The 11770-nt window shown below is 40.4% G+C and overlaps 2 protein-coding genes across 3 annotated transcripts; both read right to left on the reverse strand.

Moving 5' to 3' along the window:
• Positions 1-104: 104 nt before the first annotated feature.
• LOC102307938 (solute carrier family 25 member 53) lies at positions 105-5335 on the reverse strand. Its single transcript, XM_005921264.3, has 3 exons — positions 5221-5335; positions 4539-4825; positions 105-4405 (listed from the first exon to the last, which is right to left on the reverse strand). The coding sequence occupies exon 3, from the start codon at positions 4396-4398 to the stop codon at positions 3517-3519; it is 882 nt and encodes a 293-aa protein (XP_005921326.1). The 5' UTR covers positions 4399-4405; positions 4539-4825; positions 5221-5335; the 3' UTR covers positions 105-3516.
• A 1068-nt stretch (positions 5336-6403) lies between these two features.
• prps1b (phosphoribosyl pyrophosphate synthetase 1B) lies at positions 6404-10273 on the reverse strand. 2 transcript variants are annotated; one of them, XM_005921261.2, is made up of 7 exons: positions 9937-10273; positions 9320-9509; positions 8671-8769; positions 8318-8442; positions 7963-8136; positions 7616-7775; positions 6404-7467 (listed from the first exon to the last, which is right to left on the reverse strand). In XM_005921261.2, exons 1-7 carry the CDS (start codon positions 10056-10058, stop codon positions 7375-7377), a joined length of 963 nt encoding a protein of 320 aa, XP_005921323.1. In that variant the 5' UTR covers positions 10059-10273; the 3' UTR covers positions 6404-7374. The 2 variants fall into 2 exon arrangements, with proteins under 2 accessions (XP_005921323.1, XP_005921325.1); XM_005921263.2 differs by having other exon boundaries at positions 9326-9509; positions 9937-10272.
• Positions 10274-11770: the final 1497 nt, after the last annotated feature.

The raw sequence follows: 11770 nt of genomic DNA on the forward strand, positions 1-11770 counted from the left end.
TGCTTTCAAGATCTCACTGACATGCTAAGATCTTGTCTGCAGTGCATGCCCATACATGTACATAAACCAAGTTCCACCTGACATGAGAGAGAGAGAGAGGAGAAAAAAAAAAAAAAAGGTTATGTGAACCATGCAGTCACCTGAAACAACAAGTATCTGTACCTCTATCTCACCACGGTGAACTAACGTGATGTAGTGTTTAACTGGGTGGCATTCAAATCCACAAATGGCTCTTGTTAACAGAGAAAAATGGTGCATCTGTGCACTGATTTGCATTTATGTACAGTTATTAAAGAGATACGGAGAATTTTACACCTGTGCCAACTAAGCAAATAAGATTAGAAGCGCATGTGCATTGGAACAAGTTTTATAGGAATTTAATATTTCCAGGAGGACTGAAGTCAGGGCATAAATACTGCAGTATTAGGAAATTCAGTGACCTATCCCATTAGGGGAGCGTCTGTCTTCTTTGCTGTCCACACCAATAGACCGCACAGAATAATGGGTGCATTTTTATTTTTAACACCACCCTAGGGAAAAGACCCCTTAAAGACCATGCTGTCTAGGAAAATTAACCTTAGGTAGCCTGATAAAGACTTATAGACAGCCCTAATCTGCGGGCAGAGAAATGAGGCACTGTCAGGTATCTGTACACACCCTGCGCCATAACTGAAGTGACTAACACACCAGTGAGTGTACTAAAAGAGATACACACCAAAACGTTGCATAACGTATTTCATATTTTAATACACAGCACATAAATAATCACTTAAAATAAACAATTCGTTCGCATTTTTTTCTTAGCAATTAAGAAAAAAATAATTTATCAGCAGGCTAAGACAGCTGGAAAAACAAAACAATTTAAAGAGTTTTACCTGGTGTAGGACCGCGTTGCAAGACAATCTTTAACAGGTAACTGTGTGTGTGTGTAATCCGTGCAAAGCCAACGGTTTAAATAGAGACAACACGCCCTTGTGCACGCCAACATGGACACCGGTCCTCTGGCTCTCATTGGCTTTCAAAGCTCAGAAGGCGAATTTTAATTGGACACTCTTGATGTCTCACCGCCCTCTCAAACCTCCTTAAAAATGATATGTTGGGTCAAAGTTCTTCCTATGCAGTGTTGCAATCGCATGATGAATTCCTTCACGTATCCGCACGTTTGGAAAAACGGACACCTATTGTAGGTGATGTGATGGATTTCACGTTTTTCTCTTTTAGCACAGTACCATCTAGTGGGCTACAGGGTTATGACAAGCCAACTTAAAAATAATCATAACAAGAAAGGGAAAGAAACCAGTTGAAGTCGAATGACTGTAATTTGTTAATGCACTTGGTGGGAAAACACCAATACTTTCCAGTAACTGTTATTTTGTTTGGCAGTAAATAGGGGAAAATATGCTGTTTTGACAGTCAAATACATGTTCTTTTACTGTTCTACGCTGTAAGCAAATTATATACCTTCAGGTGAAGCAGCCGCATGCTCTTGGGGTGTGTGTGTGTGTGTGGGGAACCTAGCTAAACAAGAGGCAGCAAAGAATTATTTTCCTGATTCATCCAGTCGGGATGTGTTTGGACATTTCCACAAGCAAGAGCAGGAAAATTCCTCAAAGGAAGGCCCCACTTAGCCCTGCCCCAAAACCTTCTTGCTGTCAGGAAACAGTGCAGTAGTGACCGAAACTTAGCTTTATTTTCTTACAGTCTTTAATTCATAATATGTATATGATGATTCATGGTCACCATATATATTGAGACCATACATGGCTTAATACCTTGGTTTTTTTTTTTCAGAAGGAAATTGTTTATCTTGCAAAAAGACGGCAATCCACAGATGTAAACAGCACATAGATTTATGGGGTCTTATGCTAAGGATCAGTATAAAAGGATCATTTAAAAATAATAATAATAAAACAACAGGTGAGTTAATGAGTCACAGTAGGTTGTCCTCTTTAGCACATAAAATGCCCAGAATAAAAATGACATTTCACACAAACAAAAGACATTCAAATTAACTTTTTAAAAAGTAAAACAACAATGATTATTACCTTCAATCATTGGCTACAGAAAGACTGACAGTCCTGAGGAAATAACAGATTACATTAAAAGTGTAAGACTGAATATAATTCAGTATAGTGCCAGTGTTTTACACTGAACTACAACATAACTCCCTCTGTGCACAGAAAACCTGTTTCATAACACATAATAATAGTACCTTACGACTTGCAGTTTGCACTCTCGTCAATGGGTGTGCGTGGTCAAGCTGTACCTGGCTGATATTAACAACTCGCTTGTTGTAAATGACCTCATAGAAGCATAGAAAGAGGGAGTGACCTTTTTTAAGTAGGACAAGCATAAGTCAATGTGTCAGCTATAAGCAGACTAAGCAGCTGGTTGTGGGCTCCCTCACCAGCAGGGGGCCCCCCGAGAGCATTTGAAATGTCACACAATGCAGGTTAATAAATGTTAAATTTTTGTGATATATAAGTTGTATTCATGAAAGAGAAAGCTAAATATTTTTGATACATATTTTAATAAAATGACAGGTTAATGCTACTGGTTTGATCACTTTCACTGTCATAGCTGCGGCCACGTTCATGCCCACTATAAGTGTTTTAAAGTAGACCGCAGCAAATATGTAAAAAAAAAAAAAAAGACTTATTTTGCTAAAAAGAAAAATGAGGGGGAAGCATTGGGATAAAGGTATGTTTATGAATTAATATACTTTTCTGCCATTCTGCACATTTTAAAAAACAGTATGAACAGTCAGATGTTTTGAATTTACAAAAGTTAACTTGGTTTATTTCTTTCCACTACACTAGAAAGGCATATCATGTATGACATGACAAATGATCAAACATGGACAATTCATGGATAATTGTGGCTGCGCTAAAGTGGGTGGTTGATGGGCCCCAAATCAAATTCTGCTTTAGGCCCCAAAAAATCTTGGACTGCCCCTGCAGAATTACATTGTGGCTGTGTGATTCCATTACCGGCAGTGCACAATAATCCTAATTCTCAGGTAGTAGAAAACTAATCTGTGTTTCTGACTATATTATGGCATCTGTTCTTTAAGCCTGGCTGGCTTGCAGCATTTCTTGTTTTTTGAGTCCTAAGCAAAATTTCTTTCCTTACAAAACAATAAAAATTCAAAGCATATGTGACTGACAACTTCATCAAAGGAGAACTATTCAAACCCATCTCTGAGACCAGAAGTCTTAGCAGTGGTGCTGTCAGCTTGATAGCACATTTTGACACAGAAAATTAGCTTGTTAGTATGACTGCATTTTCTTCACTCACTGCAGTAAACATCAGAGAAGCGCAGGTGGAAGTAATATATTGAATAATTGTTAAAGTTATGGTTTCAGAGTACCGGAATTGCTTGTGGTAGTTCACTCCCACACTATAAAGGCTTATCAATACGTTTTTTTTCTTGCAGTTATAAGTCAAAATGTCTCCTGTGAACAATATCAAAATTGAATACACTTTTGTGGATAAAAATGTCTGGAGCACGAATCTTCAGCCTGATTGTTTCTCCTGCCTGTCATAAATGGCAGTGGTGAGTCCCCAAGTGATGCACGACCTCAGGATAACCATGGAACCTCCTCGATACAGTAACGCCAAACTCCTATTACGAGATTTCCAGAGCAGAGCCCAGCATGCTATGACCCCTTTAACGTCCCCACCTACTTGTGACTGCATGTTTGCCACAAGCACAGAGAGTGGGTACAGAGTCAAGCTGACTGCCACTGATATCACTGTTCCTGAGATGAAAGAGGAGGCCATTGGTGAGACCCCCTGCTCCGCCACAGCAACACACACAGGCCCCTTCAGTCCAAAGTAGAGGGAGCTGCCGAAGGCGTTGCGGGCTGCAATGGGCAGGAAGGCTCTGTAGTAGCCCAAAGCAATCCCCTCTGCCTTTAGCCTTAGAAGGACGCTCTTGAACGAGGGTAGACGACTGTCATTCTGGCTGTTCTGCAGCACATTCTGAACACGCTCAAAGGGTGTAAAAACCACGGCTTCTACAACACCTGCCCCAAACCCCGCCAGAGCAGGAAGGGCCTTGGCAGAGATGACATTCTGGGATGACAGAGGGAGCTGTCGGAGGAGGGTATCCTGGAGGCCAAAGAGCAGTGTGCCGTTCAGCGTCCTCATCACTAACGGTGGAGCCACACCCCTATAGAGCTTCACAGGGCCCTCTCTATAGAGCTGTGCCACTGCCTTGTGAACTGAGGTGTTGTGGATTTGTTGACGAAAAACAGTCTTATAGACAGGAAAGACGATAAGGGTGGGAAGGGTGGACAACAAGCTGGAGGTTCCTCCATGCAAGTAGCTCTGGAAATGAACAATTAGGTTGCCAAGTGCCTCTTCTTCTTGTTTACTCTCAGAACCGCCGGCCATTATTCTCCTTAGAGAAATTAAGCAGATCCAGTCAGGCATGCACAGTCAGTTATAAGAGAAAAATGAATGAAAAAAGCCATTTACAACACTTAGGTTAAAAAAACTCAATTTACAGTGTGTGATCATAATCATTTACTTACTCTGTCAGCTGTCTCCACCAGAAAAACAATTCGTTATTTTCCACAGATCATTGTAGGAATGTGGAGGCAGAATAGGTGTGTCGTTATTGTATTTTCCAGTGCTGCATGAGGAGAGGGTATTTCTGCTTGTGCCCGTAGTTACCACAGATGCTCCTCCGATAAGTGGTCCACAATAGAATTCCTTCTTCTTCTTCTTCCATTTTTAAAGGCAGCCTGCATCCAACGATGTTGCACTACTGCCATCTTCTGGGTTTTACTCCCACATCACTTCTATATCCTTAGATCCTCTTGATGAGTCCAGCATTAAACAAAAAATGAAATATCTTTAATTCATCTTCTTTCATATCATATCTAACCGCAATATAATCATACACTCTAAAAACCCCAAAAAGGCTTCAACCATGTTTCCTGAATACAAATGTCAGATTTTTCTGTATGATTGTATATAAACTTTTTAAAAATCTTGACCATTTGACAAAAGACTCCTTGTATTCCACTTTAGGATTAATGTGGTTATAAAAAATTAACCACCACATTATCCCTCTTGACTTCCGTGACTACTTAGTCCCCCCTTTACATCCACCCACCTGATATTCTTCTTATCCAAACTATGGCATGCTGCCTTAACAATAATCTGAATCCTCTCCATCTTGGACTTCACATCTGATTTTGCATTTATTACCTCTGCAGTGAATGTCACCATCTTCCTCTATTTTCCTTTGAACCATTTCCATTACTTGTTTCTCCCCTAACCTGGGTCTGTAATGGGATTAGAGAGCAAGGCGCACTGAGCGTTGATCTGCTGGTGTCTGTGATTGACCCCGCCCCCTTTAGAATAATCATTGGACAAGACGAGCTACGTCACGACACAATGGATTGGTTGTATCATCTGTCAGTCAAGACCGCCTTTTCCCCCACGCCGAGCTTCGGGAGAAGGGTGCGTCCCATGAAGAAATTGTTTCCGGCAGGCTGATGTTTCACGGAGTTTTATCAATGCCAAGCTAAAATATTTTAGCAATTTTAAGAAAATATTTAAGTTACTAATCCAATAACTGATAACGGATGTATAAAGAACCTCATCTTCCCTTTCAAAACATAAATTTATCAGCAGACTCTACAGATTGCAAGAATGTATCTGGTGGGCAAACAAACAGACAGCCCTCTATTTGGATTATATTAAAAAATGGCATCACAAAATATTACGGTAAAATGCAGGAGTAATATAAAATAATACAAAGTATCCTTGGTTACTAAAAAGAATAAAATAAGCCAGGTTACAAGAAAAAGGACATTGTGGAAATTAGCTATAAGCTACATCCAGTCTAATTAAAGTATTGTGCATTAGTGCTATGCCATACTGCAGATTTTGGTTTTGATCTGAATATTTTGAATGAATATGAATATTTTTCCATTTTGCAAAAAAAACCAAAACCCCAAAACATTAAATATAATATTTTATTTAAAATTTAACATTTGCAGCCCTTCCCCCCCCCACACACACACACACACTGCGGTGCTGAACTTTTTTTTAGTTGAGCTTGTGGAGTGATTTGTGAATGTCTTACCGTGGGATTGCACATTACAGTGTTTAACCCGCCAGCTGTCTAGTACAACCTTCTGTGACGTCTCATTGATCCCATGTAGCAGCTTGGGTTAATTTGTAGGTGAAATTTCAAGCAGCCTTCACTCCTGGTTTTTGAGAGCTCCATCTAAACAGCATTTTAATAAAAGACATTTTTTCCTAGTACTGAGAATGTAACTCAAATGGACTATATACTTTTATGTGGTCTAAGATGACTGCGGACAACCTCAACTGGGTTCAACTTTCATGTGTCTAAGCAGAAAAAAGACATAGAAGAGCCATGTTTAAGATCTGACGCATATTTAATTGTATTAAGAATGCATTCATCAAATAACTGGCACATTCAGTCTACTGAAAAAAATAAAAACACAAAGATTTGGATTATGCACATAACTAACAACTCCTTCCTCCAGACAAAGAAATAAAAGGCAGGTGAACATTTCTGAAGGAAGCTCCAGCCTGCAGAGACCCCAAGCTAAAAACCAAACAACCCAACAATGGAAGGCTGGGCAAACCCCACTCAATGAGGGCACCTCAAGAGCCGAAAGAAATATCCAAAATGATCGTTTTCAGCCTGCTAAGACAAACCGAAGTGCTTTGTCCAATGGGAATCCAAACAGAAACATGGGAGGGAGGGAAATAAAATAAAGCAAGAAAAATCTTTTCATTTCAGACTGTTGAGGCACACTTGGTTGAGTGGAGCTTCAGTGGCACTGTAAACTCTCTCAAAACACATTCACTTCAGTAATTATAATCTTTTAAACAGCAGTGGATAAAACAAGCAACAAAAAAAACTACTCTCGTTCAATGTAACAAAAAGCACTGTAACAGCTTCATATAGCAGAAGCTTCTCCTGACCACTGGAGCCGTCCAGGGTTATTCATATTAGCTCTTTGACAACAGACTGAAATTACTCCTGCAGAGGTGAGATGGTCAGGAGAAACTCTGGATCGAAAAGTTATGAATGAAGAACAAAGTTCACAGTGGATAAAACACCATTTATCCATATAAAATAAATATGCCAGCCTGAATTGGTAGCTTGTGATTGCTTTGGCGCCCGAGGCGTGACGGTACACCGCTGAAAGGGAAAGGACTTAAAGTGAGGTGGGGCCAGCGTTAGTAACAGACATGACATTTCTTTTCCCTCCAAACAATTAGCTGAACATCTTTGTTAATGGTTGTGTTTGAGTTGGGAAAAATCCCTCTTCTCTTATTTGGTGTTAACAGCACAAGGTTGATGGTAGACAGCTTTTGTTACAAGGGAACGTGGCTAAACAGGTACGACACGGACTCGCCGTTGTGAGTTCTGCGAATGGCCTCAGCAAGGATCATGGAGATGTCAATAACCTGAAGGCAAGAAAGAACAAGATGTCACACAAACTGTAAGACACTGTGCAGCTTCAAACACCAGCTTTCCAAAAATGCACACAGCAACCTGACGTTTTTCAGCTCTTATGTCAATTTCTGTTCTGGAAACGGTTTTCAATTTCCTGACCTGTATTTTGGAACAATGCTTCATCTTCTCCTCTTGAGGGATCGTATTGGTGACAACCACAGCTTCAAAACAAGCATTGTTGATGCGGGAGATCGCTGGGCCAGAAAAGATGCCATGAGTTAAGATGGCATACACCTTAGTTGCTCCAGCAGAAATGAGTCTAAAAGAGAGAAAGAGCAAGATGCATTACAAGCCTCCATATCACTGGACACAGTCTGCAAAATAGATGTCTAAATGGGATTCAGTAATGATCACTTAGTTTCCACAGTAGCCCAAATAGCTCTGCGTTTTGCTTTGGAGCAAAGCTCAAAATTTACTTAATTTAAAAGATTAAGAAAGTGCTTTACTTGTCAGCAGCATGGCAGATTGTGCCACATGTGTCGGCCATATCATCCACAAGAATGGCGACCCGATCGGTCACGTCTCCGACGAGAACCATGCGGTCCACCTCGTTCGCCTTTTTCCTTTCCTTGTGAATAAGAGCAAAGTCCACGTTCAACCTGTCTGCTATTGATGTGACCCTGCAAAAGAAAAAGCAAGCATTGCACCAGTTAAAGCTCTGTGTTTAAACTACTTTTACATATCAAATTAAACTCCTGTTGAGATAGGTAAAGCCAACAGAATGTTAATCTAAATTAAACTCTAGAGAAGATATGGAAAGGTTAAGCTATGGTTAAAGGTAGAACTCCTGTGGGAGCATACCTCTTGGCTCCTCCTGCATCAGGTGAGACAATGATGCAGTTTTTCCACTCTGGGATGTTCTCTTTAATCCATTTCAGAACAGCTGGCTCTGCATACAAGTTATCAACGGGTATATCAAAGAATCCCTGCAAATAAGAGATATATACACACACACACACACACACACACACACACCGGTTAAACATATGGGCTTTCATTTTCTATTATAGTATCCAAGTAAACAACAAGATTCACAATGCAAATTTTCACATATCAGCCACATGGGAGTTTAAAATGCAAACCAAAATGGTGATTTTGCAGGGCTGACCAATATGAGAAACAAGTCTGTTTGCATGTACTGTTGTGTTGCTCACCTGGATCTGTGAAGCATGCAAGTCCATTGTGATTATATGGTCAGCGCCTGATACTGACAACATGTTGGCCACCAGCTTGGCAGAGATAGGGGCACGGCTCTGTAATGAAAATAGCTCTTGTTAGTCACATGGAATAAGCAAACTGGCAAGCAGTGCTCAGTTCTAAAAATAACACTTAAGAGAGCTTAGCAGTTCAGTAAAATTATAGCAGCCAAATGCTGCAGGTTACCCTGTCATAGTGACACTATACATTAGTACTGACAATATAAAAGGTAGATGGGTTGATTTAGCTACAAAAGGCATTCATTAGAATAGCCAAAACAGTTGAGAATGATGGGTTTGGCCCTGCTACAGAGCAAACTCACATTGCAATATTATATTAACATTTTTTATTTAGTAGATTAACATGTAAAATTGATTTGTGCTGTATGATTAAAATGCCAAAAAGGGAATAAATAAAAATCCAAACAGCTGCATGGGGAGGTATGGAAGTGCAATTCAAGTTAACTTAGCAAACAATACAGAGGAGGGAACAAAAACAAAGAAAAGCAAATATGCCCTGTTGGCTGATGGGCATGGCTGCAGGCTTCTTGTCATGGTGCTGGATGGCAAATGGCATGACAGAAGTAAGTAGACAGATATCCCTCACCCCCACCTTGTCCTTCTTGTCCTGCCGGGCGTACGGAAAGCAGGGGATGACAGCAGTGACCCTGGAGGCGGAGGCAATCTTGCAGGCGTTTATCATGATCAGCAGCTCCATCAAATTGTCATTGATCTCTCCACAGCCACTCTGTACGATGTAGACATCCTCCCCACGCACGCTCTCCCCTATCTCCACGCTGCCAGAGGAGAGAAAGTGACAAAAACAAACAATTAGGGCTAAGGAGCTAACACATCATGGCAGGTAGGAGATGGATGAGGGAGAGTAAACAGTGGCTCGTGTTTGCCTTTGTGATCTGATCTGCACAAGCGTTAAACTGAGGGTAAAAAAAGAAGCGTGCAGTCCGGAAATGACAGTCTCTAGACGGTACATGATGGCACTTTAAACCTATTTTGAGGCGGTTTTGGTGCTGAGAATTAGCTGGTTAGCATTAGTTCTGTGGAACGCATGGACTACAAGTTCCTGACAACAGTGCGCGGCACTTTCACCGTGACACCACGTTTCCCATTAATACATGTCGCTAGGCTACGATATTTGCCTACCAGACACACCTCTAAAATCTAAGCCTTTTTAAAAGTAGCTACAAAACAAAGCAAACAACTCACCATGTTTCCTGGTTGCTAAATTTCTTTGTTACAACCTTTCCCAGCTCGAGACCGAGGCGGTCCGCTATTTTCTGAGACAGGTCCGGGTGTGAGCTACCGCTAAATATTTTGATATTCGGCATTTTTCTGTGGTCCAGGGCGTCGTCCAGTCCAAGCGGGCTGCAGCAGCGAGCGGTTGTCGGGTCAGAGCGATGGAAGAGTCCAAGACAACAACTGGGAATTGATCAACAGTTGAAGAGCTACTCTTAGCGAGCTTAAGTGTGTTCCCTACCTATCCACCATTATGTCCCACACATCCCGCGTGCAGCTTCCTCTGAAGGTGGCGCGCACGCTTTTGCTGACGTCGACATCGTAATTACGTCTTCCGGCCTTGACACAGTCACGTGAGCGAGCGAAGTCTAGAAAGCTCGGAAGTTTAGACGGGTAAAAATGTAATAATTAGTCCACTCGCAACTATATAAATAGATGTGTTTGGTTTTTTCAACTTTTTTTGCGAGTTGTACATTTTATTGTATGATATTAAAAACATGCCTGAAATTGACATTAGTAAATCTCCTCTTTTTAGATTTTACCACAGCAGACCATCTGCCTCAATTGCACCCCATCCCTACTATCCACCGCCTCTGCACGTCCTTCTGTATTACATCTATGAAGCTCCTCTGTGGTCTTTCTCTTTTCCTCCTGCCTTGCAGGTCCATATCCATTATACCTCCTCTGCATGTGTCCAAACCATCTCATTTTTACCTCTCTAACTTTGTCTACAAACTGCTCAACCTCCGCCGTCGCTTTCTCATTTTTAATCTTGTCCATCCTACTCACTGCCAATAAAAAAACTTAGCATCTTCGTAGTTTCTGTAGATCTACAAATACACTGTGCAACTCCAAGATGAAGCAAATAATTAACAATTTGTAATGTAGCAGATGTGCATCTGTTTTTTTGTTTTGTTTCCGATTTTCCTCCCTAAGGGCAGAAAAACCCCCACTTATGTTTAACCAAATCAAGGAGGAAGGCACATGGATTTACTAAGGGGGAGTTTTATTGACAGGGGTTTTTTGGAAAGGGGGTGGGGGGTGCATGCAAACATGCAGTAACATTTGCAACCCCCTTTACTACATTACCAACAACTCAAAACTCCTCACCTAAATCAGACAGCAGACTCCTGACTTTGACATTTTAAAGTGCACGTCTAATAAAGGAACAAACATCACTGGATATTAGACACAGCTTTTAAAACAAGTAGAGAGCCCCTTAACCTTGGCCAAACTTGTTGATTCTGCAGAACTGGGCAGTTTTGTTGAGGGTTTTTTTTCTTGAGGTTTTGTTTGTGTTTCTCTTTTTCTTTCAATTTTACAACATGGAGTTGTCATGCTAGTTTTGTCTCAGGTTTCCACCTGAAGGCGGAGTTTCAAATTCAAATCAAATTCTAATTTTATTTGTCACATACACAGTCATACACAGTACGATATGCAGTGAAATGCTTAGACAACTGCTCGTGACCTAAAGAAAAAAAAGAAAAGGCTATGAATAAGATAGGAAATAAATATGAAAATTAAAAAGGGTAAATTTAACTAGGAAGGAATAAAATAAATAAAAATAAAAATTAAAGTTAAAAATGAAATAACTGTACAACACAAATTAGAATGAAGGGTAAATTTAACTGGGAAAGAATAAGATAAAATATATAAATTAAAGTTGAAAATAAAATAACTGTACAACAAAATACACAACACAGTATAGAATATATAAGAATGTATGAAGAAATATAAATATATATACACAATAACAGCAGCTGTACAAGTATTAACTGGAAATGAAGAATATAATGACCAGTGT

The sequence above is a fragment of the Haplochromis burtoni genome, unplaced genomic scaffold (genome assembly GCF_018398535.1).
Source record: "Haplochromis burtoni strain Fernald_Lab_line unplaced genomic scaffold, NCSU_Asbu1 Contig_10, whole genome shotgun sequence".
NCBI lineage: Eukaryota > Metazoa > Chordata > Actinopteri > Cichliformes > Cichlidae > Haplochromis > Haplochromis burtoni.

Coding starts and splice junctions, on each gene's coding strand:
- LOC102307938 (XM_005921264.3), bottom strand. CDS start 4,398: ATGGCCGGCGGTTCTGAGAGTAAACAAGAAGAAGAGGCACTTGGCAAC.
- prps1b (XM_005921261.2), bottom strand. CDS start 10,058: ATGCCGAATATCAAAATATTTAGCGGTAGCTCACACCCGGACCTGTCT. Junction 8,770..9,319: donor ACAAGAAGGACAAGGTGGGG/GTGAGGGATATC, acceptor TTTTCATTACAG/AGCCGTGCCCCTATCTCTGC. Junction 7,468..7,615: donor AGCATTGTTCCAAAATACAG/GTCAGGAAATTG, acceptor TCTTGCCTTCAG/GTTATTGACATCTCCATGAT.